General features: G+C 52.0%; 1 protein-coding gene across 7 annotated transcripts in view; it reads left to right on the forward strand.

The window, feature by feature from the left end:
* LOC121274982 overlaps positions 1-21880 on the forward strand; it is a 66679-nt gene extending 44799 nt beyond the window's left edge. For 6 of the 7 annotated variants that reach the window (XM_041182363.1, XM_041182365.1, XM_041182364.1 and 3 more), the window contains 6 exons: positions 4212-4377; positions 16467-16570; positions 18593-18652; positions 19215-19364; positions 19842-20075; positions 21517-21880. In XM_041182363.1, coding sequence (XP_041038297.1) covers positions 4362-4377; positions 16467-16570; positions 18593-18652; positions 19215-19364; positions 19842-20075; positions 21517-21726 — 774 coding nt within the window. In that variant the 5' untranslated portion in view covers positions 4212-4361 and the 3' untranslated portion in view covers positions 21727-21880. Of the gene's footprint in view, positions 1-2849; positions 2925-4211; positions 4378-16466; positions 16571-18592; positions 18653-19214; positions 19365-19841; positions 20076-21516 lie in introns of those variants that run through there. The other variant, XM_041182368.1, reaches the window with a different exon arrangement.
* The last annotated feature ends 4305 nt before the right edge of the window (positions 21881-26185 follow it).

The following is a 26185-nucleotide window of genomic DNA, read 5'->3' on the forward strand; positions in this document are numbered from 1 at the left end:
TGCAGGGGCTGTAGGAGGTTACAGCGACAGGGAGGGGTGTAGGGGCTGGAGGAGGTTACAGAGATAGGGAGAGGTGTAGGGGCTGCAGGAGGTTACAGAGATAGGGAGGGTTGCACGAGCTAGAGGAGTTTACAGAGATAGGGAGGGTTGTTAGGGGCTGGAGGAGGTTACAGAGATAGGAGGGTTGCAGGAGCTAGAGGAGGTTACAGAGATAGGGAGAGGTGTAGGGGCTGGAGGAGGTTACAGAGATAGTGAGGGGTGTAGGGGCTGGAGGAGGTTACAGAGATAGGGAGGGTTGCAAGGGCTGGAGGAGGTTACAGAGATAGGGAGGGGTGTAGGGGCTGGAGGAGGTTACAGAGATAGGGAGGGTTGCAGGGGCTGTAGGAGGTTACAGAGATAGGGAGGGGTGTTGGGGCTGGAGGAGGTTACAGAGATAGGGAGAAGTGTAGGGGCTGCAGGAGGTTACAGAGATAGGGAGGGTTGCACGAGCTAGAGGAGTTTACAGAGATAGGGAGGGTTGTTAGGGGCTGGAGGAGGTTACAGAGATAGGAGGGTTGCAGGAGCTAGAGGAGGTTACAGAGATAGGGAGAGGTGTAGGGGCTGGAGGAGGTTACAGAGATAGTGAGGGGTGTAGGGGCTGGAGGAGGTTACAGGGATAGGGAGGGTTGTAGGGGCTGGAGGAGGTTACAGAGATAGTGAGGGGTGTAGGGGCTGCAGGAGGTTACAGAGATAGGGAGGGGTGTAGGGGCTGGAGGAGGTTACAGAGATAGGGAGGGGTGTAGCGGCTGGAGGAGGTTACAGAGATAGGGAGGGGTGTAGGGGCTGGAGGAGGTTACAGAGATAGGGAGGGGTGTAGCGGCTGGAGGAGGTTACAGAGATAGGGAGGGGTGTAGGGGCTGGAGGAGGTTACAGAGATAGGGAGGGGTGTAGGGGCTGGAGGAGGTTACAGAGATAGGGAGGGATGTAGGGGCTGGAGGAGGTTACAGAGATAGGGAGGGGTGTAGGGGCTGGAGGAGGTTACAGAGATAGTGAGGGGTGTAGGGGCTGGAGGAGGTTACAGAGATAGGGAGGATGGTCAGGGTCTGATGTTTCCCCAATCACATTGTTAAAGACAATTGTTGGTTAAAACAGGTGATGGGCATTGGTTCTCTCATCGACACAGGATAAATAGATAGAGCTGGATCCTCTTGGTGTGGGATGGTGCAGGGAGCCTATTACACTGAAGCGGTGTCTCTAGAATAAGCCAACTTGCGGAAAAATGCTAGCTCAGCCCTTGTCCTTGCACTCTACGCGGGTCACTGTGAGTAGCGCGGGAGCAGAGGGTGAACTTTAACCTGTATTCTTTGATTGCTGTGTATGAGTATTGCCGCTGACCAGTTAGTGCCGGAAGGGCCACTGCAAAATCCGGCCCAAAATTGACCCTCCACCAGTTTGTTTTCCAGTCTGGGCCATGTTGGGAAAGGGAAAACAGGGCAGAGGTGTTGGGCACAGGCCACCTCTTCACCCTGGAGGAAGTAAGATGCAAATAGGAAGATAACAGTTAGCAGTGAAGCGTTTGCAGGCAACCCAGACCCTTTTTTTGGATAAGTTTTACCAAAAAGGACGAGCTATTGGAAAGCGTTGTGAAGCTCGGACGATCTTCGGCGCGGTTAGGAAATCAGAGCTGAGAAACTCCGGAGTCGGCGTTGGCTCCCGCAAATTAGTGGGCCGTGTTCGCATTCCCCCTCCCCCCCCCCCCCCCCCCCACCCGCCGCTTTCGATCAGCCTTTGGGCGCTGACGGTGGGGGGGGGGGAGGTTGAGGGGGCGGTGGGGGGTTCAATCCCGTGGGGAGGGCCCTCTCTGAGATCCTGGCCGCTGCCTTGGCAAACCCGAATGGCTGTGCCGTGGGACGGAGGTTGGAGGGTTCTGCGGCAGCCGACTTTCTGGGCAAAGATTCCAAATGCACAGCCAGGGGGCAAATGGCAGGAGGTCTGAAAAGGGTCGGAACCTCAGCCAAGCTGACAGTTGGAACAAAAAAGCGGGTCTGGGGGCGTTCAAACCACCCCCCCACCCCCCGCCCCCAACAACCCCGCAACAAAGAAAAGCACCGCGTAATGGTTAACCGCGTTCTCGGCGCAATTCCCGGTATTGTTACGCCGGCGAGCTGCCCGTGTTTTCGAAGTGGACCCACCAGACGGATTCTCCCGAGGCCGAGAACGACGAAGGTGATGGGGTCGTGTCGGTCACCGAGGGTTCGAATCCAGGGATGGCTGCCTTTGACGGTCGACTCCTTAAACTGTGCGGTGCTCAACAGTGGCTGCACTTCCGCGGTGTGTGGAACGGATTGGCTTAACTGCTACCTGAGGCCCCGCGATGAGGCGGGAATGTCCAAGACGTGTGAAGGCTCGACAGATGTGACGATACATTAAGACCCTCCCACAAGGCTGGTCCTCCCTTGTAAGATAGCAGTCTGTTTATCGGTACTGATGTGGCTTCTCGCGAGATACTGCTGTAGTTCAGTCGATCTGCGACGACAAAGGCTCAGGTCATGACAGATCACGACAAAGGATAGGGCGATCACGTTCGGGTAAGAAACGTGGATCTACATTTGAACCGGTCAGGCCCTGACTTATTGCCGCTAAGGAAGTCCAGAGATTGCTCGTCCGGTTCATGACATTTTGTTGACTTTGTGAGAATTTGGTGGACAGGAGGAAGATCATCGGGAAGTTACGTAGACAGTTTGCACATCAGGGACTGGAGACCCTCCTGCGAGATGCTGGACTGATCGATGAAGGATACAATGACCTTATCGAGCAAACCCCTCCTGAGTGTGAACTTTGCCTTGAACGTCGGAAGACATTGCCATATCCTGTTGTGAGCTTGCCACTAGCCGGGGAGTTTCACGATGCCGTGGCGACGATGGACTTGAACATTTGGGACAAGGGTAGGGGTATTTCTTTTACCACACTTCATCCAACTTTGGAGTATTGTGTGCAGCTCTGGTCGCCTGACTACAGCAAGGTTATCAGTGAGATCGAGAGAGCGCGGAGAAGATTTACTAGGATGTTGCCAGTGTCTTAAGGAGCTGAGTTACAGGGAGAGATTAAACAGGTTAGGACTTTATTCCTTGGAGGGTAGAAGGATGAGGGGAGATTTGATAGAAGGTTACAAAATTATGAGGGGTATAGACAGAGTAAATGCGAGTAGGCTCTTTACACTTAGATTAGGAAAGATAAACACGAGAGGACATGGCTTTAGGGTGAAAGGGGAAAGGTTTAGGGGGAACATTAGGGGGAACTTCTTCACTCAGAAAGTGGTGAGAGTGTGGAACGAGCGTCCATCTGACATGGTAAATGCCGGCTCGCTCTTAAGTTTTAAGAATAAATTGGATGGATACATGGATGGGAGAGGTCTGGAGGGTTATGGACTGGGCGCAGGTCAGTGGGACTAGCGGAATAATATTTCGGCACAGACTACAAGGGCCGAATGGCCTGTATTCTGTGCTGTAGGGTTCTATGGTTCTGTGGATCTGTTGCATTTGCCTTCCTAACCACCAACTCAACCTGCAAGTTAACCTGAAGAGAACCCCGGACCAGGACTCCCAAGTCCCTTTGCACTGCAGACTTCTGAACGTTGTGATGGTGCAAGTGGAAAAACCGAGACATTTGTTCTTTATTCGCTTTGTATTTGTTCGTTTGGTAGGGGTAAGATGGGATCTATAAATGTGAAAAAACGATGGGAATTTATTTCTTTCTGTACGTTTCCAAAAGAGCATTTTCAATAGATCCAATTTCAACAGAGGAGCGGGGAATCTGTGAGTGTACCAGTGGTCACCTTGCAGGGCCAACTGCATTGCTAGAGACGATTGTGAGATAAAACAGGTGATGGGCACTGGTACTGCAGAATAAGCAGAGACAGCTGGAACCCTCTGAGACACCAGCACCCAGGCTCATTCCACCGCACAGCTGTCTTACCAATAAACCAACACGTGGGAAAAGGCTGGCTTTGTACTTAGTAACCCACCGCAGGGGACTTCCTGTGAGAGACATGGGGAGCCGGACGAGCAGACGCAGCTGGGAAAGGTGGGCGTAAGGGCCTGGTGGAGAGGGGGGGGGGGAGGGACAGAGAGACGTGAATCAGATAGCGGGGTTCCAAGAATGGGCTCAGCAGCACACTGCAGCGTGTCGAAGGACTTAACAGATAACGATCTGACACTCAAATTTTATTCCAGGGCCAAGGCGTGAAAACCAACATCCTGGACGTGGGGTGAGGTCACGCAAAGACCAGCACAAACCACCAGTAAAGGAGGCAACAAAGGCTGGGGAGAGACAGCGAGAGGGAGAGAAGACGGGCAGATCGAGCATCAGATGTGCCAAGGAGGATGGCTTGCAGTAGAGGTGGGTGTGAACTTCAAATCAAAACTGGGAGCTCAGGATCTGACCCCGTGCTGTACCAGTCATGGGAGTGTTTGATGGGGACAGTGTAGAGGGAGATTGACTCTGTATCTAACCCCGTGCTGTAGCTGTCCTGGGAGTGTTTGATGGGGACAGTGTAGAGGGAGCTTTACTCTGTATCTAACCCCGTGCTGTACCTGTCCTGGGAGTGTTTTATATGGACAGTGTTAAGGAAGATTTACTCTGTATCTAAACCCGTGCTGTACCTGTCCTGGGAGTGTTTGATGGGGACAGTGTAGAGGGAGATTTACTCTGTATCTAACCCCGTGCTGTACCTGTCCTGGGAGTGTTTGATGGGGACAGTGTAGAGGGAGATTTACTCTGTATCTAACCCCGTGCTGTACCTGTCCTGGGAGTGTTTGATGGAGACAGTGTAGAGGGAGGTTTACTCTGTATCTAACCCCGTGCTGTACCTGTCCTGGGAGTGTTTGATGGGGACAGTGTAGAGGGAGCTTTACTCTGTATCTAACCCCGTGCTGTACCTGTCCTGGGAGTGTTTGATGGGGACAGTTTAGAGGGAGATTTAATCTGTATCTAACCCTGTACATAACCTATACTGGGAGTGTTTGATGGCGACAGTGTAGTGGAGTGAGACTCTGTATCCAACCTCGTGCTCTCCCTGTTCTGCGAGTATTCGAAAGGCAGAATGTAGAGGGTGATTCACTCTGTATCTAGCCCCGTGCTGTAACTGTCCTGGGAGTATTTGATGGAGACAGTGTAGAGGCAACTTTACTCTGTATCTAACCCTGTGCTGTACCTGCCTTGGGAGTGTTTGATGGAGACAGTGCACAGGTTATTTACTCGGTATCTAACTCCGTGCTGTACCTGTCCTGGGAGTGTTTGATGGGAACAGTGCAGAGGGAGATTTACTCTGTATCTAACACTGTGCTGTACGTGTCCTGGGAGTGTTTGATGGGGACAGTGCAGAGGGAGATTTACTCTGTATCTAACCCTGTGCTGTACCTGTCCTGGGAGTGTTTGATGGGGACAGCGTAGAGGGAGCTTTACTCTTTTTCGAACCTCGTGCTGTACCTGTCCTGGGAATGTTTGATAGTGACAGTGTAGAGGGAGATTAACTCTGCATCTAACCTCGTGCTGTACCTGCCTTGGGAGTGTTTGATGGAAACAGTGTACAGGTTATTAATCGGTATCTAACTCCGCGCTGTATCTGTCCTGGGAGTGTTTGATGGGGACAGTGTAGAGGGAGATTCACTCTGTACCTAACCCCGTGCTGTACCTGTCCTGGGAGTGTTTGATGGGGACAGTGTAGAGGAAGATTTACTCTGTATCTAACCCCGTGCTGTACCTGTCCTGGGAGTGTTTGATGGGGACAGTGTAGTGGGAGATTTACTCTGTATCTAACCCCGTGCTGTAGCTGTGCTGGGAGTGTTGGGTGGGGACAGTGTAGAGGGAGCTTTATTTTGTATCTAACCCTGTGCTGTACCTGCCCTGGGAGTGTTTGTTGGGGACAGTGTAGAGAGAAATTTACTCTGTATCTTAACCCCGTGCTGTACCTGTCCTGGGAGTGTTTGATGGGGTCAGTGTAGAGGTAGATTCACTCTGTATCTAACCTCGTGCTGTACCTGTCTTGGGAGTGTTTGATGGAGATAGTGTACAGGTTATTTACTCGGTATCTAACTCCGTACTGTACCTGTCCTGGGACTGTTTGATGGGGACAGTGTAGACAGAGATTTACTCTGTATCTAACCCCGTGCTGTACCTGTCCTGGGAGTGGTTGATGGGACAGTGTAGAGGGAAAGTTACTCTGTATCTAACCCCGTGCTGTACCTGCCCTGGGAATGTTTGATGGGGACAGTGTAGAGGGAGCTTTACTCTGTATCTTAACCCCGTGCTGTACCTGTCCTGGGAGTGTTTGATGGGGACGGTGTAGAGGTAGATTCACTCTGTATCTAACCTCGTGCTGTACCTGTCCTGGGAGTGTTTGATGGGGTCAGTGTAGAGGTAGATTCACTCTGTATCTAACCTCGTGCTGTACCTGTCTTGGGAGTGTTTGATGGAGATAGTGTACAGGTTATTTACTCGGTATCTAACTCCGTACTGTACCTGTCCTGGGACTGTTTGATGGGGACAGTGTAGACAGAGATTTACTCTGTATCTAACCCCGTGCTGTACCTGCCCTGGGAATGTTTGATGGGGACAGTGTAGAGGGAGCTTTACTCTGTATCTAACCCCTTGCTGTACCTGTCCTGGGAGTGTTTGATGGGGACAGTGTAGAGGGAGCGTTACTCTGTATCTAACCCCGTGCTGTTCCTGTCCTGGGAGTGTTTGATGGGGACAGTGTAGAGGGAGCTTCACTCTGTATCTAACCCCGATTTTACCTGTCTTGGGTGTGTTTGATGGGGACAGTGTGGAGGGAGATTGACTGTGTATCTAACCCCACGCTGCACCTTTCCTGGGAGTGTTTGATGGGGACATTGAAGAGGGAGATTGAATCTGTATCTAATCTCATGCTGTACCCGTCCTAGGAGTGTTTGACGGGGACAGTGCAGAGGGATCTTTACTCTTTATCTAACCCCGTGCTGTACCTGTCCTGGGAGTGTTTGATGGGGACAGTGTAGAGGGAGATTTACTCTGTATCTAACTCCGTGCTGTACCTGTCCTGGGAGTGTTTGATGGGGACAGTGTAGAGGGAGCTTTACTCTGTATCTAACCCCGTGCTGTACCTGTCCTGGGAGTGTTTGATGGGGACAGTGTAGAGGGAGCTTTACTCTGTATCTAACCCTGTGCTGTACCTGTCCTGGGAGTGTTTGATGGGGACAGCGTAGAGGGAGCATTACTCTGTATCTAACCCCTTGCTGTACCTGTCCTGGGAGTGTTTGATAGTGACGGTGTAGAGGGGGATTAACTCTGTATCTAACCTCGTGCTGTACCTGCCTTGGGAGTGTTTCATGGAGACAGTGTACAGGTTATTTACTCGGTATCTAACTCGGTGCTGTACCTGTCCTGAGAGTGTTTGATGGGGACAGTGTAGAGGGAGATTCACTCTGTATCTAACCTCGTGCTGTACCAGTCCTGGGAGTGTTTGATGGGGACAGCGTAGAGGGAGCATTACTCTGTATTTAACCCCTTGCTGTACCTGTCCTGGGAGTGTTTGATGGGGACGTTGTAGAGGGAGCTTTACCTTGGATATTACCAACTTTAACACCTACGTGTTCTTTTGTTCTGTTGTCTGTGACATCTTTTGATGATCTGCTTATATCACTGCTTGTTTGGCCCTACAAACACACCACCCCCTCCACTTCTCTTCCCCCAACCCCACCCCCCCACAACCCCCCCACACACCCCACACACCTTAAACCAGCTTATACTTAACCCCTTCCTTGGATTCACTCAGTTCTGTTGAAGGGTCATGAGGACTCGAAACGTCAACTCTTTTCTTCTCCGCCGATGCTGCCAGACCTGCTGAGTTTTTCCAGGTAATTCTGTATTTGTTACAGTGTAGAGGGAGATTTACTCTGTATCTAACCCCGTGCTGTACCTGTCCTGGGAGTGTTTGATGGGGACAGTGTAGAGGGAGCTTTACTCTGTATCTAACCCCGTGCTGTACCTGTCCTGGGAGTGTTTGATGGGGACAGTGTAGAGGGAGATTTACTCTGTACCTAACCCCGTGCTGTACCTGTCCTGGGAGTGTTTGATGGGGACAGTGTAGAGGGAGCTTTACTATTTATCTAACCCCGTGCTGTACCTGTCCTGGGAGTGTTTGATGGGGACAGTATAGAGGCAGCTTTACTCTGTATCTAACCCCGTGCTGTACCTGTCCTGGGAGTGTTTGATGGGGACAGTATAGAGGCAGCTTTACTCTGTATCTAACCCCGTGCTGTACCTGTCCTGGGAGTGTTTGATGGGGACAGTGTAGAGGCAGCTTTACTCTGTATCTAACCCCGTGCTGTACCTGTCCTGGGAGTGTTTGATGGGACAGTATAGAGGGAGCTTTACTCTGTATCTAACCGCGTACTGTACCTGTCCTGGGAGTGTTTGATGGGGACAGTGTAGAGGGAGATTTACTCTGTATCTAACCCCAGGCTGTACCTGTCCTGGGAGTGTTTGATGGGGACAGTGTGGTGTGAGATTGACTGTGTACCTAAACCCATGCTGCACCTGTCCTGGGAGTGTATGATGGGGACAGTGCAGAGGAATCTTTACTCTGTATCTAACTCCGTGCTGTACCTGTCCTGGGAGTGTTTGATGGGGACCGTGTAGAGGTTGCTTTACTCTGTATCTAACCCTGTGCTGTACCTGTCCTGGGAGTGTTTGATGGGGACAGTGTAGAGGGAGCTTTACTCTGTATCTAATCCCGTGCTGTACCTGTCCTGGGAGTGTTTGATGAGGACAGTGTAGATGGAGATTTACTCTGTATCTAACCCCGTGCTTTACCTGTCCTGGGAGTGTTTGATGGGGACAGTGTAGAGGGAGATTTACTCTGTATCTAACCCCGTGCTGTACCTGTCCTGGGAGTGTTTGATGGGGACAGTGTAGAGGGAGCTTTACTCTGTATCTAACTCCGTGCTGTACCTGTCCTGGGAGTGTTTGATGGGGACAGTGTAGAGGGAGATTTACTCTGTATCTAACCCCGTGCTGTACCTGTCCTGGGAGTGTTTGATGGGGACAGTGTAGAGGGAGCTTTTCTCTGTATCTAACCCCGTGCTGTACCTGTCCTGGGAGTGTTTGATGGGGACGTTGTAGAGGGAGCTTTACTCTGTGTCTAACCCTGTGCTGTACCTGTCCTGGGAGTGTTTGATGGGGATAGTGTAGAGGGAGATTTACTCTGTATCTAACCCTGTGCTGTACCTGTCCTGGGAGTGTTTGATGGGGACAGTGTAGAGGTAGATTCACTCTGTATCTAACCTCGTGCTGTACCTGCCTTGGGAGTGTTTGATGGAGACAGTATACAGGTTATTTACTCGGTATCTAACTCCGTGCTGTACCTGTCCTGGGAGTGTTTGATGGGGACGGTGTAGTTGGAGATTTACTCTGTATCTAACGCCGTGCTGTAGCTGTCCTGGGAGTGTTTGATGGGGACAGTGTAGAGGGAGATTTACTCTGTATCTAACCCCGTGCTGTACCTGTCCTGGGAGTGTTTGATGGCGATGGTGTAGAGGGAGCTTTACTCGGTAACTAACCATGCGCAGTACATATACTTGGGGTGTTTGATGCGAACAGTTTAGAAGGGGCTTTACTCTGTGTCTAAGCCAGTGCTGTACCTGTCCTGGGAGTGTTTGATGGGGACAGCGTAGAGGGAGCATTACTCTGTATTTAACCCCTTGCTGTACCTGTCCTGGGAGTGTTTGATGCGAACAGTTTAGAAGGGGCTTTACTCTGTATCTAACCCCGTGCTGTACCTGTCCTGGGAGTGTTTGATGGGGACAGCGTAGAGGGAGCATTACTCTGTATTTAACCCCTTGCTGTACCTGTCCTGGGAGTGTTTGATGGGGACGTTGTAGAGGGAGCTTTACCTTGGATATTACCAACTTTAACACCTATGTGTTCTTTTGTTCTGTTGCCTGTGACATCTTTTGATGATCTGCTTCTATCACTGCTTGTTTGGCCCTACAAACACACCACCCCCTCCACTTCTCTCCCCCCAACCCCACCCCGCCTCCCCCCCCACCCCACACACCTTAAACCAGCTTATATTTAACCCCTTCCTTGGATTCACTCAGTTCTGTTGAAGGGTCATGAGGACTCGAAATGTCAAATCTTTTCTTCTCCGCCGATGCTGCCAGACCTGCTGAGTTTTTCCAGGTAATTCTGTTTTTGTTACAGTGTAGAGGGAGATTTACTATGTATCTAACCCCGTGCTGTACCTGTCCTGGGAGTGTTTGATGGGGACAGTGCAGAGGAATCTTTACTCTGTATCTAACCCCGTGCTGTACCTGTCCTGGGAGTGTTTGATGGGGACAGTGTAGAGGGAGCTTTACTCTGTATCTAACTCCGTGCTGTACCTGTCCTGGGAGTGTTTGATGGAGACGGTGTAGAGGGAGCTTTACTCTGTATCTAACCCCGTTTTTACCTGTCCTGGGTGTGTTTGATGGGGACAGTGTGGTGTGAGATTGACTGTGTACCTAACCCCACGCTACACCTTTTCTGGGAGTGTTTGATGGGGACAGTGTAGAGGGAGATTGAATCTGTATCTAATCTCATGCTGTACCTGTCCTAGGAGTGTTTGATGGGGACAGTGCAGAGGAATCTTTACTCTGTATCTAACCCCGTGCTGTACCTCTCCTGGGAGTGTTTGATGGGGACAGTGCAGAGGAATCTTTACTCTGTATCTAACCCCGTGCTGTACCTGTCCTGGGAGTGTTTGATGGGGACAGTGTAGAGGAAGATTTACTCTGTATCTCACTCCGTGCTGTACCTGTCCTGGGAGTGTTTGATGGGGACAGTGTAGAGGAAGATTTACTCTGTATCTCACTCCGTGCTGTACCTGTTCTGGGAGTGTTTGATGGGGACAGTGTAGAGGGAGCTTTACTCTGTATCTAACCCCGTGCTGTACCTGTCCTGGGAGTGTTTGATGGGGACAGCTTAGAGGGAGATTTACTCTGTATCTAACGCCGTGCTGTACCTGTCCTGGGAGTGTTTGATGGGGACAGTTTAGAGGGAGATTTACTCTGTATCTAACCCCGTGCTGTACCTGTCCTGGGAGTGTTTGATGGGACAGTGTAGAGGGAAAGTTACTCTGTATCTAACGCTGTGTTGTACCTGTCCTGGGAGTGATTGATGGCAATATTGTAGAGGGAGCTTTACTCTGTATCTAACTGTGTGCTGTACCTGTCCTGGGAGTGTTTGATGGGGACAGTGTAGAGGTAGATTCACTCTGTATCTAACCTCGTGCTGTACCTGCCTTGGGAGTGTTTAATGGAGACAGTATACAGGTTATTTACTCGGTATCTAACTCCGTGCTGTACCTGTCCTGGGAGTGTTTGATGGGTACAGTGTAGAGGGAGATTTACTCTGTATCTAACCCCGTTTTTGCCTGTCCTGGGTGTGTTTGATGGGGCAGTGTAGAGGGAGATTGACTGTGTATCTAACCCCACACTGCACCTTTCCTGGGAATGTTTTTTGGGTAGTGTAGAGGGAAATTGAATCTGCATCTGATCCCATGCTGTACCTGTCCTGGGAGTGTTTGATGGGGACAGTTCGGAGGGATCTTTACTATGTATCTAACCCCGTACTGTACATGTCCTGGGAGTCTTTGATGGGGACAGTTCGGAGGGATCTTTACTATGTATCTAACCCCGTACTGTACCTGTCCTGGGAGTGTTGATGGTGACAGTGTAGAGGTAGCTTTTCCCTGTATCTAACCCTGTGCTGTACCTGACCAGGGAGTGTTTGATGGGGGCAGTATCGAGGGAGCTTAACTCTGTAACTAACCCCGTGCTGTCCCTCTCCTGGGAGTGTTTGATGGGGACAGTTTAGAGGGAGATTTACTCTGTATCTAACCCCGTGCTGTACCTGTCCTGGGAGTGTTTGATGGGGACAGTGTAGAGGGAGCTTTACTCTGTATCTAAACCCGTTCTGTACGTGTCCTGGGAGTGTTTGATGGGGACAGAGTAAATGGAACTTTATTCTGTATCTAACCCCGTGCTGTACCTGTCCTGGGAGTGTTTGGTGGGGACAGTGTGGAGGGAGCTTTATTCTTTATCTACACCCTTGCTGTACATGTGCTGTGAGTGTTTGGTTGTGACAGTGTAAAGGGAGTTTACTCTGTACCTAACCCCATGCTGTCCCTGTCCTGGGCATGTTTGATGGGGACAGTGTAGAGGGAGATTTACTCTCTATCTAACCCTGTGCTTTACCTGTCCTGGGCGTGTGCGTTGGGGACATTGTAGAGGGAGATTTACTCTGTATCTAAACCTGTGCTGTACCTGACTTGGGAGTGTTTGATGGGGACGGTGTAGAGGGAGATTTACTCTGTATCTAACCCTGTGCTGTACCTGTCCTGGGAGTGTTTGATGGGGACAGTGTAGAGGGAGATTTAATCTGTATCTAACCTCGTGCTGTACCTGTCCTGGGAGTGTTTGATGGGGACAGTGTAGAGGGAGATTTACTCTGTATCTAACCTCGTGCTGTACCTGTCCTGGGAGTGTTTGATGGGGACAGTATAGAGGGAGCTTTACTCTGTGTCTAACCCCGTGCTGTACCTGTCCTGGGAGTGTTTGATGGGGACAGTGTAGAGGGAGATTTACTCTGTATCTAACCCCGTGCTGTCCCTGTCCTGGGAGTGTTTGATGGGGACAGTGCAGAGAGATCTTTACTCTGTATCTAACCCCGTGCTGTACCTGCCCTGGGAGTGTTTGATGGGGACAGTGTAGAGAGAGATTTAATCTGTATCTAACCCCATGCTGTACCTGTCCTGGGAGTGTTTGATGGGGACAGTGTAGAGGGAGATTTACTCTGTATCTAACCCCGTGCTGTACCTGTCCTGGGAGTGTTTGATGGGGACAGTGTAGAGGGAGATTTACTCTGTATCTAACCCCGTGCTGTACCTGTCCTGGGAGTGTTTGATGGGGACAGTGTAGAGGGAGATTTACTCTGTATTTAACCCTGTGCATAACCTAAACTGGGAGTGTTTGATGGGGACAGTGAAGTGGAGTGAGTCTCTGTATCTAAACCTGTGCTCTCCCTGTTCTGGGACTACTCGATGGGCAGAATGTAGAGGGAGATTCACTCTGTATCTAACCCCGTGCATTACTTGCCGTGGGAGTATTTGATGCAGACAGTGTTGAGGGAGCTTTATGCTGTATCTTAGCCCGTTCTGTACGTGTCCTGGGGGTGTTTGATTGGGACAGTGTAGAAGGAGATTTACTTTGTATCTAACTCCGTACTGTACCTGTCCTGGGAGTGTTTGATGGGGACAGGTTAGAAGGAGATTTACTCTGTATCTTACCCTGTGCTGTACATTTCCTGGGAGTGTTTGATGGGGACAGTGTGGAGGGAGATTTACTCTGTATCTAACCCCGTGCTGTACCTGGCCTGTGAGTGTTTGATTGGGACAGTGTAGAGGGAGCTTTACTCTGTATCTAACCCCGTGCTGTACCTGTCCTGGGAGTGTTTGATGGGGACAGTGTAGAGGGAGCTTTACTCTGTATCTAACCCCTTGCTGTACCTGTCCTGGGCATGTTTGACGGGGACAGTGTAGAGGGAGCATTACTCTCTATCTAACCCTGTGCTTTACCTGTCCTGGGCGTGTGCGTTGGGGACGTTGTTGCAGGAGCTTTACTCTGTATCTAAACCCGTGCTGTACCTGACATGGGATTATTTGCTGGGGACAGTGTAGAGGGAGATTTAATCTGTAACTAACCACGTGCTGTACCTGTCCTGGGAGTGTTTGATGGGGTCAGTGTAGAGGGAGCTTCACTTTGTATCTAACCCCATGCTGTACCTGTCCTGGGAGTGTTTGACGGGGATGGTGTAGAGGGAGCTTTACTCTGCATCTAACCCCGTGCTGTACCTGTCCTGGGAGTGTTTGATGAGGACAGTGTAGAGGGTGCTATACTCTGTATCTAACTCTGTGCTGTACCTGTCCTGGGAGTGTTTGATGAGGACAGTGTAGAGGGAGATTTACTCTGTATCTAACCCCGTGCTGTATCTGTCCTGGGAGTGTTTGATGAGGACAGTGTAGAGGGTGCTATACTCTGTATCTAACTCTGTGCTGTACCTGTCCTGGGAGTGTTTGATGAGGACAGTGTAGAGGGAGATTTACTCTGTATCTAACCCCGTGCTGTACCTGTCCTGGGAGTGTTTGATGGGGACAGTGTAGAGGGAGATTTACTCTGTATTTAACCCTGTGCATAACCTAAACTGGGAGTGTTTGATGGGGACCGTGTAGTGGAGTGAGACTCTGTATCTAACCCTGTGCTCTCCCTGTTCTGGGAGTGTTCGATCGGCAGAATGTATCGGGAGATTCACTCTGTATCTAAGCGCGTGCATTACCTGCTGTGGGAGTATTTGATGGAGACAGTGTAGACGGAGCTTTATGTTGTATCTCAGACTTTGCTGTACCTGTCCAGGGAGTGTTTGATGGGGACAATGTAGAGGGAGCTTTACTCTGTACCTAACCCCGTGCTGTACCTGTCCTGGGAGTGTTTAATGGGGACAGTGCAGAGGGAGATTTACTCTGCAACTAACCATGTGCAGTGTCTGTCCTGTGAGTGATGATGGAGAAAGTGTAGAGGCTTATTTAGTTTGCATCTAACTCCGTGCTGTACCTGTCCTGGGAGTGTTTGATGGTGACAGTGTAGAGGGAGATTTACTCTGTATCTAACCCCGTGCTGTACCTGTCCTGGGAGTGTTTGATGGGGACAGTGTAGAGGGATCTTTACTCTGTATCTAACCCCGTGCTGTACCTGTCCTGGGAGTGTTTGATGGGGACAGTGTAGAGGGAGCTTTACTCTGCATCTAACCCTGTGCTGTACCTGTCCTGGGAGTGTTTGATGGGGACGGTGTAGAGGGAGATTTACTCTGTATCTAACCCCGTGCTGTACCTGTCCTGGGAGTGTTTGATGGGGACAGTGTAGAGGTTGCTTTACTCTGTATCTAACCCCGTGCTGTACCTGTCCTGGGAGTGTTTGATGGGGACAGTGTAGAGGGAGATTTACTCTGTATCTAACCCCGTGCTGTACCTGTCCTGGGAGTGTTTGATGGGGACAGTGTAGAGGGAGCTTTACTCTGTATCTAACCCCGTGCTGTACCTGTCCTGGGAGTGTTTGTTGGGGACAGTGTAGAGGGAGCTTTACTCTGTATCTAACCTCGTGCTGTACCTGTCCTGGGAGTGTTTGATGGGTACAGTGAAGAGAGTGATTTATTCTGTATCAAACCCCGCGCTGTATCTGTCCTGACAGTCTTTGATGGCGATAGTGCATAAGGAGCTTTACTCTGTATCTAACACCATACTGTACGTGTCCTGGGAGTGTTTTATAAGGACTGAGTAGAGGGACCTTTACACTCTATCTAACCCCGTGCTGTACCAGTCTGGGAGCATTTGATGGGGACAGTGTAGAGGGAGATTTACTCTGTATCTAACCCCGTGCTGTACCTGTCCTGGGAGCGTTTGATGGGGACAGTGTAGAGGGAGATTTACTCTGTATCTAACCCCGTGCTGTACCTGTCCTGGGAGTGTTTGATGGGGACAGTGTGGAGGGAGATTTACTCTGTATCTAACCCCGTGCTGTACCTGTCCTGGGAGTGTTTGATAGGGACAGTGTAGAGGGAGATTTACTCTGTATCTAACCCCGTGCTGTACCTGTCCTGGGAGTGTTTGATGAGGACAGTGTAGAGGGAGCTTTACTCTGTATCTAACCCCGTGCTGTACCAGTCTGGGAGCATTTGATGGGGACAGTGTAGAGGGAGATTTACTCTGTATCTAACCCCGTGCTGTACCTGTCCTGGGAGTGTTTGATGGGAACAGTGTAGAGGGAGATTTGTTTTGGATTTTAATTGAAGGGGCAGGAGTTGGGAATCGGTAATATTTGTGATGTGTCAATCACAACTCCTTGCCAACATTTCCCGCAATGGAGCCTCCTCCTGTTCCTGTGTAACAGGCTCGAGAAGGGGCTGAATGGGCGTCCTCCTGTTCCTGTGTAACAGGGTCAAGAAGGGGCTGAATGGGGCCTCCTCCTGTTCCTGTGTAACAGGCTCAAGAAGGGGCTGAATGGGCCTCCTCCTGTTCCTGTGTAACAGGCTCGAGAAGGGGCTGAATGGGCCTCCTCCTGTTCCTGTGTAACGGGCTCGAGAAGGGGCTGAATGGGCCTCCTCCTGTTCCTGTGTAACAGGCTCGAGGGGCTGAATGGGCCTCCTCCTGTTCCTGTGTAACAGGCTCGAGGGGCTGAATGGGCCTCCTCCTGTTCCTGTGTAACAGGCTCGAGGGGCTGAATGGGCCTCCTCTTGTTCCTGCAGTGCTGTATGAGGGGCACACAGCCAGTGCCAGTCTGTCGCACTGTGGGGACCCTCTTGCCCCCATTTCTCTTGGAGATGCAGCCCAAGGTTTTTATTGTTCCACTCCTTCTCTCCAGTGTCTCATTTGCTGTTCCTGGGCCTGTCGTTGTTTCACCTTAACCATGGCCTGGACTGCCCTCCAATCGTGGACAACATCGTAGGAATTCTGGACGAAAACTTTGTAAGTAAGCCAAGTTTGACGCATGCTTCAGAGAGGCTGAGTCCTCGCTGCATCTCCCCACCCTTGAGAAACTTCAGCTGATCCGGAACTCTGTTCCCCGCATATCCTAATGGGCTCCCATTCACCTCTCACCCTCCCTGTCCTCGCTCACCCACACCCTCTCCCAGGTCAGGAACGCCTCTAACTTATATCTTCATCCCTCTGTTCAAATCCCTCCCTCAGCCCCTCCCTCCCTATCTCTGTAACCTCCTCCAGCCCCTACAATTCTCATCCTCCTGTTCAAATCCCTCCCTCACCCCCTCCCTCCTTATCTCTGTAACCTCCTCCAGCCCCTACAATTCTCATCCTCCTGTTCAAATCCCTCCCTCACCCACTCCCTACCTCCATAACCTCCTCCAGCCCCTACAATTCTCATCATCCTGTTCAAATCCCTCCCTCACCCTCTCCCTCCCAAGTTCTGTCGAAGGGTCATGAGGACTCGAAACGTCAACTCTTTTCTTCTCCGCCGATGCTGCCAGACCTGCTGAGTTTTTCCAGGTAATTCTGTTTTTGTTTTGGATTTCCAGCATCCGCAGTTTTTTTGTTTTTATCAGTAGCCTGCTCCCGCTTCCTCCCCATATCCTTTGATCCCTTTCGCCCCAAGAGCTATATCTAACTCCTTCTTGAAAACATACAATGTTTTGGTCTCAACTAATTTCTGTGGTAACGAATTCCACAGGTTCACCACTCTCTGGGTGAAGACATTTCTCCTCATCTCAGTCCTAAATGGTCTACCCCATACCCTCAGACTGTGACCCCTGGTTCTGGACTCCCCCCACCATCGGGAACATCCTTCCTGCATCTATCCTGTCCAGTCCTGTTAGAATTTTATAGGTTTCTATGAGATCCCCCCTCATTCTTCTGAACTCCAGTGAATATTATCCTAATCGACTCAATCTCTCCTCATATGTCAGTCCCGCCATCCCAGGAATCAGTCTGGTAAACCTTCGCTGCTCTCCCTCTATAGCAAGTACATCCTTCCTCAGATAAGGAATCAGTCTGGTAAACCTTCGCTGCTCTCCCTCTATAGCAAGCACATCCTTCCTCAGATAAGGAATCAGTCTGGTAAACCTTCGCTGCTCTCCCTCTATAGCAAGCACATCCTTCCTCAGATAAGGAATCAGTCTGGTAAACCTTCGCTGCTCTCCCTCTATAGCAAGTACAACCTCCCTCAGATAAGGAATCAGTCTGGGAAACCTTCGCTGCTCTCCCTCTATAGCAAGTACATCCTTCCTCAGATAAGGAATCAGTCTGGTAAACCTTCGCTGCTCTCCCTCTATAGCAAGTACATCCTTCCTCAGATAAGGAATCAGTCTGGTAAACCTTCGCTGCTCTCCCTCTATAGCAAGTACATCCTTCCTCAGATAAGGAATCAGTCTGGTAAACCTTCGCTGCTCTCCCTCTATAGCAAGTACATCCTTCCTCAGATAAGGAGACCAAAACTGCACACAATATTCCAGGTGTGGTCTCACCTAGGCCCTGTACAATTGCAGCAAGACATCCCTGTTCCTGTACTCGAATCCTCTCACTATGAAGGCCAACATACCATTTGCCTTCTTTACCACCTGCTGCACCTGCATGCTTACCTTCAGCGACTGGTGTACAAGGACACCCAGGTCTCGTTGCACATTCCCCTCTCTCAATTTATAGCCATTCAGATAATAACCTGCCTTCCTGTTTTGCTACCAAAGTGGATAACCTCACACTGATCCACATTATAGTGCATCTGCCATGCATTTACCCGCTCACTCAGCTTGTCCAAATCACACTGAAGCATCTCTGCTTCCTCCTCACAGCTCACCCTCCCACCCAGCTGTGTGTCATCTGCAAATTTGGAGATATTACATTGATATTATATTGACCGTAATGACTGCAGATCTTGGTGAATGCAATGATTACAGGTCAGATGTTGCATTGGCTGTAATGGTTACAGGTCTTAGTTTATTGAATGGAATGATGATGAATGTTTCTCGTTATTTGCAGGTTCACTTATTCCCAAAGGATTACACGGTCCAACTTCAGGTTGATCCCAATGATCTCACGGTGAGGAATTTTCCATTATTCTACCGAGTTCAGATTCACGATTGTCAGATCCAATCCCCCCCGGGGTATGGACCCCCCCCCACCAACCCCCCACCCCAATTCATTCCCAACACCCACCCCAGAGTTTGGAACAGCCACCAACCACCCCACCTCCCTCATTCCTCCCCCTCCCCCGTTCTTTCTTTAATCTCTCTCCCTCTCTCTCTCACTGGCTATCACAGAAGGTGGACTCACCATTAGGAGACCTTAAACTCAGCTCTTTTAGTCAACACAAGTGTCCAATGCTCCCCCAACCCCAGAACTCTCCTCGCCCCCATGAACACTGGTGTACAGTCTCCAATCATGGCCACCCACCCCTCAGCCCGCTCTCATCGTCTCTCTCTCCTTGGCTATCCCAAAAATTCAACTCCCTGTGAGGAGTCGTTTCGTTCGCAAGCCTTTTAAACACTTTAAGTCAGCGTTTAAGTCTCGAAACCGGCTGTCTGATCTCCAGTGTCTGAGCCCTCAGCTCTCTAATGCATAGTATCCAGTCTCTGATCCCTAGGTGTGTTCTCTCCTCCAGAATTCCTCTCTCTGTATATGGACCACACTCTCCTTACTGAAGGGAGACTGGCTGGTTCTCCTGCAGCAGCTCTGGCCCGATCAAGAGAATTTTGACAAAACCAACTGGATCATCAGAGGGTTAAAGCAGCTTAATGTGTCAACAGTGGAGGTAAGGAACCCAGATACCCTCCCTCGAGCCTGTTACACAGGAACAGGAGGAGGCCCATTCAGCCCCTCGAGCCTGTTACACAGGAACAGGAGGAGACCCATTCAGCCCCTTCTCGAGCCTGTTACACAGGAACAGGAGGAGGCCCATTCAGCCCCTCTCGAGCCTGTTACACAGGAACAGGAGGAGGACCATTCAGCCCCTCTCGAGCCTGTTACACAGGAACAGGAGGAGGACCATTCAGCCCCTCTCGAGCCTGTTACACAGGAACAGGAGGAGGCCCATTCAGCCCCTCGAGCCTGTTACACAGGAACAGGAGGAGACCCATTCAGCCCCTTCTCGAGCCTGTTACACAGGAACAGGAGGAGGCCCATTCAGCCCTCCCTCTCTCTCACTCTCTCCGGATATTTTGTGCCGAAACGTGGATGTGACTTGACCCTGGGCCTTGCTCCTCCAACCTAACGCCTGTTCCTCTCTCAGGGAGCATCAGAAAAGGGAGCGCAGGGGCTGCGTCCAGAGGCCGGAAGTGGGAGGAAGCTGGTGGCCTTACTGGTCAGCCTGACTGTGGAGGCTCTGGGAATAATACAGAAATCCAACTGTAGCCCCTGCGGAGACGCTGACCGCTGGGCTGGGACTGATCGGACTCCCTCCACACTGACCTCCATCCACAAGCCCCTAGTCGGGGCTGCAGGGCAGAAAATCAAACTGGACATGGTGAGCAGCGCACAGCACAGGGGTGTGGAGGGGGGGGAAGCGGAGGGAGGGAGTGGAGGGAGTGAGGGAGCGGGTCGAGGGAGTGAGGAAGCGGAGGGAGGAGGCGGAAGGAGGGAAGTGGGGTGAGGAAGTGGAGGGAGTGAAGGAGCGGGGTGAGGGAGGGAGGGAGCGGGAGGGAGTCAGGGAGCGGGAGGTAGTGAGGGAGGGAGTGAGGGAGTGGGGTGAGGGAGCGGGAGGTAGTGACGGAGGGAGTGAGGGAGTGAGGGGAGGGAGTAAGGGAGGGAGTGAGGGAGTGAGGGAGGGAGTGAGGGAGCGGGGTGAGGGAGTGAGGGAGGGAGTGAGGGAGGGAGTGAGGGAGGGAGTGAGGGAGCGGGGTGAGGGAGGGAGGGAGTGAGGGAGGGAGTGAGGGAGGGATTGAGGGAGGGAGTGAGGGAGGGAGTGAGGGAGCGGGGTGAGTGAGGGAGGGAGTGAGGGAGGGAGTGTGGGAGGGAGTGAGGGAGGGAGTGAGGTAGGGAGGGAGTGAGGGAGTGAGGGAGGGAGGGAGTGAGGGAGGGAGTGAGGGAGGGAGGGAGTGAGGGAGGGAGTGAGGGAGGGAGGGAGTGAGGGAGTGAGGGACAGAGGGAGGGAGTGAGGGAGTGAGGGAGGGAGGGAGTGAGGGAGGGAGTGAGGGAGGGAGGGAGTGAGGGAGGGAGTGAGGGAGGGAGGGAGTGAGGGAGGGAGTGAGGTAGGGAGTGAGGGAGGGAGGGAGTGAGGGAGGGAGTGAGGTAGGGAGGGAGTGAGGGAGCTGGGTGAGGGAGGGAGGGAGTGAGGGAGCGGGGCGAGGGTCGGAGGGAGCGGGGGGAGTGAGGGAGGGAGTGAGGGAGCGGGGCGAGGGTCGGAGGGAGCGGGGCGAGGGAGGGAGTGAGGGAGGGAGTGTGGGAGGGAGTGAGGGAGGGAGTGAGGTAGGGAGGGAGTGAGGGAGTGAGGGAGGGAGGGAGTGAGGGAGGGAGTGAGGGAGGGAGGGAGTGAGGGAGGGAGTGAGGGAGGGAGGGAGTGAGGGAGTGAGGTAGGGAGGGAGTGAGGGAGTGAGGGAGGGAGGGAGTGAGGGAGGGAGTGAGGGAGGGAGGGAGTGAGGGAGGGAGTGAGGGAGGGAGGGAGTGAGGGAGGGAGTGAGGTAGGGAGTGAGGGAGGGAGGGAGTGAGGGAGGGAGTGAGGTAGGGAGGGAGTGAGGGAGCTGGGTGAGGGAGGGAGGGAGTGAGGGAGCGGGGCGAGGGTCGGAGGGAGCGGGGCGAGGGAGGGAGTGAGGGAGGGAGTGAGGGAGGGAGTGAGGGAGCGGGGTGAGGGTCGGAGGGAGCGGGGGGAGTGAGGGAGCTGGGTGAGGGAGCGGGAGGGACGGAGGGAGCGGGGCGAGGGAGCGGGCTCCCCCTCTATCCCTCCCTCACACTCTGTCCCTCTGTCTCAGGTCCCTCCCTCCAGGAAGCAGACCCTCGCCCAGCGGCCAGACTGTGAGCAGTTGCTGAGGGTGCTGGGGACCAGCTTGAAGCAGACGGACCCTCCCCTCTCACTGGGGACCCTGGCCAAACTGTGCCGGCAGGTCGGAGTGCACCCGCGCCAGAGGATGGCACTGGTCCAGGATCCAAGCCCCACCCACAAAGAACTCAGCACTGTTTGACTGGGGGAGGCAGTGCACATCAGGCCTGAGGGACGTCTTCGCTGCTCAAATTTCTCTCCTTAACCCCTCACCCTATCGTCGTGACCCCTCTCCAGACCAAAACCCCCCTCCCCTCTCCTTCCCCCCATTCAGTTCCCTCTTCTCTCCCCACCACCCCCCCCCACCCCACCCCATTCTGCACCGTTCAATGTTTCTGCCTCTCCCGGTCTCTCTGTGTCTCTCTCTCTTCCTGTCTTTCTCTCTCTCTCCATCTTTCTCGCTCTCTGTCTCTGTCTCTCACTCTGTCTCTCTCACTCTGTCTTTCTCTCTCTCACTCTCTGTTTCTCCCTGTCTCTCTCTCTCTCTTTCCGTCTGTCTCTCTCTCTCTTTCTCTCTCTCTGTCTCTTTCTGTCTCTCTCTCTCTTTGTCTCTCTTTCTCTCTCTCACTCTCTGTTTCTCTCTGTCTCTCTTTCTGTCTCTCTCTCTCTCACTCTCTGTTTCTCCCTGTCTCTCTCTCTTTCCGTCTGTCTCTCTCTCTCTTTCTCTCTCTCTGTCTCTTTCTGTCTCTCTCTCTCTTTGTCTCTCTTTCTCTCTCTCACTCTCTGTTTCTCTCCGTCTCTCTCTCTCTCCGTCTTTCTCTCTCTCTCTTTCTCTCTCGCTCTGTTTCTTTCTCTCTGTCTCCACCTCTCAAACTCCCTCTCTCTGTCTCTCTCCCCCTCTCTCTCCCCCTCTCTGTCTCCTTCTCTCTCTCTCACTCTGTCTCTCTCAGTCTGTCTTTCTCTCTCTCTGTCTGCTTCTCTCTTTGTCTCTCTCTCTCTCTCTCTCCGTCTCTCTCTCTCACTCTCTGTTTCTCTCTGTCTCTCTCTCTCTCTGTCTGTCTCTCTCTCTTTCTCTCTCTCTCTTTCTGTCTCTCTCTCTCTCTTTGTCTCTCTCTCTCTCCGTCTCTCTCTCTCACTCTCTGTTTCTCTCTGTCTCTCTCTCTCCGTCTGTCTCTCTCTCTCTCTTTCTCTCTCTCTCTCTCTCTCGCTCTCTGTCTCTCTCTTTCTCTCTCTGTTTCTCTCTCGCTCTGGTTCTCTCTCTCTCTCTCTCTTGTTGGCCCAGCCACTGGTGTCAGGAATGTCAGCCCAGAACCTACACACATTCCCCTCACCCCGGCAGGAAGATCCGCTCTCTTTCCACATCACATTGTGGTTATTCCGGGAACCATGACGTAAGGCAGAAAAACTGCTGGGCAGAGCAATGCCCTCCTCAGAGAGACAGAGAGAGGGAGAGAGAAAGACAGAGAAAGTGGCAAAGAGAGAGAGAGAGAGAGGGGGAGAGGGACAGACAGAGGAAGCAGCAGAGAGAGAGAGAGAGAGGGACAGACAGAGATAGCAGCACAGAGAGAGAGAGAGAGGGACAGACAGTGAAAGCAGCAGAGAGAGAGAGAGAGAGAAAGAGAGGGACAGACGGTAGAGCAGCAGAGAGAGAGAGAGAGAGGGACAGACAGTGAAAGCAGCAGAGAGAGAGGGAGAGGGACAGACAGAGAAAGCAGCAGAGAGAGAGGGAGAGGGACAGAGAGAAAGCAGCAGAGAGAGAGGGAGAGGGACAGACAGAGAAAGCAGCAGAGAGAGAGGGAGAGGGACAGACAGTGAGAGCAGCAGAGAGAGAGGGAGAGGGACAGACAGTGAGAGCAGCAGACAGAGAGAGACAGTGAAAGCAGCAGAGAGAGAGAGAGAAAGAGAGGGACAGACAGTGAGAGCAGCAGAGAAAGAGAGAGAGAGAGAGGGACAGACAGAGAAAGTGGCAGAAAGAGAGAGAGAGGGACAGAGAAAGTGGCAGAGAGAGAGAGAGGGACAGAGAAAGTGGCAGAGAGAGAGAGGAACAGAGAAAGTGGCAGAGAGAGAGAGAGAGGGACAGAGAAAGTGGCAGAGAGAGAGAGGGACAAAGAAAGTGGCAGATAGAGAGATAGAGGGACAGAGAAAGTGGCAGAGAGAGAGAGAGAGGGACAGAGAAAGTGGCAGAGAGAGAGAGGGACAAAGAAAGTGGCAGAGAGAGAGAGAGGGACAGAGAAAGTGGCAGAGAGAGAGAGGGCCAGAGAAAGTGGCAGAGAGAGAGAGAGAGGGACAGACAGAGAAAGTGGCAGAGAGAGAGAGAGAGGGACAGAGAAAGTGGCAGAGAGAGAGAGAGAGGGACAGAGAAAGTGGCAGAGAGAGAGAGAGAGGGACAAAGAAAGTGGCAGAGAGAGAGAGAGGGACAAAGAAAGTGGCAGAGAGAGAGAGAGGGACAGAGAAAGTGGCAGAGAGAGAGAGGGCCAGAGAAAGTGGCAGAGAGAGAGAGAGAGGGACAGACAGAGAAAGTGGCAGAGAGAGAGAGAGAGGGACAGAGAAAGTGGCAGAGAGAGAGAGAGAGGGACAGACAGTGAAAGCAGCAGAGAGAGAGGGAGAGGGACAGACAGAGAAAGCAGCAGAGAGAGAGGGAGAGGGACAGAGAGAAAGCAGCAGAGAGAGAGGGAGAGGGACAGACAGAGAAAGCAGCAGAGAGAGAGGGAGAGGGACAGACAGTGAGAGCAGCAGAGAGAGAGGGAGAGGGACAGACAGTGAGAGCAGCAGACAGAGAGAGACAGAGAAAGCAGCAGAGAGAGAGGGAGAGGGACAGACAGTGAGAGCAGCAGAGAAAGAGAGAGAGAGAGAGGGACAGACAGAGAAAGTGGCAGAAAGAGAGAGAGAGGGACAGAGAAAGTGGCAGAGAGAGAGAGAGGGACAGAGAAAGTGGCAGAGAGAGAGAGGGACAGAGAAAGTGGCAGAGAGAGAGAGGGACAGAGAAAGTGGCAGAGAGAGAGAGAGTGACAGAGAAAGTGGCAGAGAGAGAGAGGGACAAAGAAAGTGGCAGAGAGAGAGAGAGAGGGACAGAGAAAGTGGCAGAGAGAGAGAGAGAGGGACAGAGAAAGTGGCAGAGAGAGAGAGGGACAAAGAAAGTGGCAGAGAGAGAGAGAGGGACAGAGAAAGTGGCAGAGAGAGAGAGGGCCAGAGAAAGTGGCAGAGAGAGAGAGAGAGGGACAGACAGAGAAAGTGGCAGAGAGAGAGAGAGAGGGACAGAGAAAGTGGCAGAGAGAGAGAGAGAGGGACAGAGAAAGTGGCAGAGAGAGAGAGAGAGGGACAGAGAAAGTGGCAGAGAGAGAGAGAGAGGGACAGAGAAAGTGGCAGAGAGAGAGAGAGAGGGACAGACAGAGAAAGTGGCAGAGAGAGAGAGAGAGAGGGGTGTGCTGGTGGAGACTGCAAGAAGGACGAAAGCAGGGATAGAGAGAGCGAGGGGCAGATAGAGAGAAAGGCAGACTGGGTAAGAGCAGATCTCTCAGCCCAGGCTGCAGAGGAAGCCTGGGCCTTTCCTACTGTGGGGCTGTGGGGGTGGGGTGGGTGCTCAGTCCCCCACGCTGGGAGGTATTGGTGTGGGTGCGGGTGGAGGGGAAGGCTGCAATTTTCCTCCTCCCCCTTGGGTGTGGGCTCAACATCACTCCCGGCGATGCACACCTCAGTTCAATAGCTGTCAAACCCGGGGCATACTCCAGCCCACCGGCTAGTCTAATTCTGCCTGCTGATCCTGTAACACGGACTCCGGTACAATATGTCCCTGAGACTACTGGAACTGTAAATAGAGAAACTCTGCTTTGTCAAATTCATATTTAATATTTGCGTCTATTTTATGCCCTTTGCTGTTCTTTCTGAGAGAGAGAGGAGACTATCCCAGGCTTGTCTCTGTCTGTCTGTCATGGACACTGCAGAAAACTCTGTGACTACCAAAATAAAATCATCTGAAAGGGTTTGAGTTATCTCTTTGTCTGGTTAATCCACTCATCCAGCTGTCAGGGACACTGATCAATGATCAAAAGGTTAATGGGTCTCCAATAGTGAAAGAGAGAGACGGAGACAGGGAGAGAGAGAGAGAGAGAGAGGGAGGGAGGGAGGGAGAGAGAGCGAGACAGAGGCAGAGAGAATCAGCAGGAGAGAGAGAGAGCGAGAGAGAGAGAAACAGGGAGAAAGAGAAAGAGTGAGAGAGAGACTGAGAGAGAGAGAGAGACAGCGAGAGAGTCAGAGACAGCCAGAGAGAGAGATGGAGAGAGAGAGAGAGTGAGACAGAGGCAGAGAGAGACAGCGGGAGAGTGAGAGGCAGCGAGAGAGAGAGTGAGAGAGAGAGTGAGAGACAGTGAGAGACAGAGACAAGTGAGAGGCAGCGAGAGAGAGAGACAGTGAGAGAGAGAGGCAGAGGGAGAGGGAAGCAGTGAAAGAGTGACAGACAGCGAGAGGGTGAGAGGCAGCGATAGAGAGAGAGAGACGAGTGAGGCAGCCAGAGAGAGAGAGACAGTGAGAGAGAGAGGCAGAGAGAGACAGAGAGAGAGAGAGAGACAGAGGGACAGCGAGAGATAGAGAGACAGCAAAGGAACAAGGCAGTGAGACAGAAATGGCAAGAGAGCAAAACAGCAGGAGAGCGAGAGACAGTGAGA

This window comes from Carcharodon carcharias (genome assembly GCF_017639515.1).
Source record: "Carcharodon carcharias isolate sCarCar2 chromosome 39 unlocalized genomic scaffold, sCarCar2.pri SUPER_39_unloc_5, whole genome shotgun sequence".
NCBI classification, from domain to species: Eukaryota; Metazoa; Chordata; class Chondrichthyes; order Lamniformes; family Lamnidae; genus Carcharodon; species Carcharodon carcharias.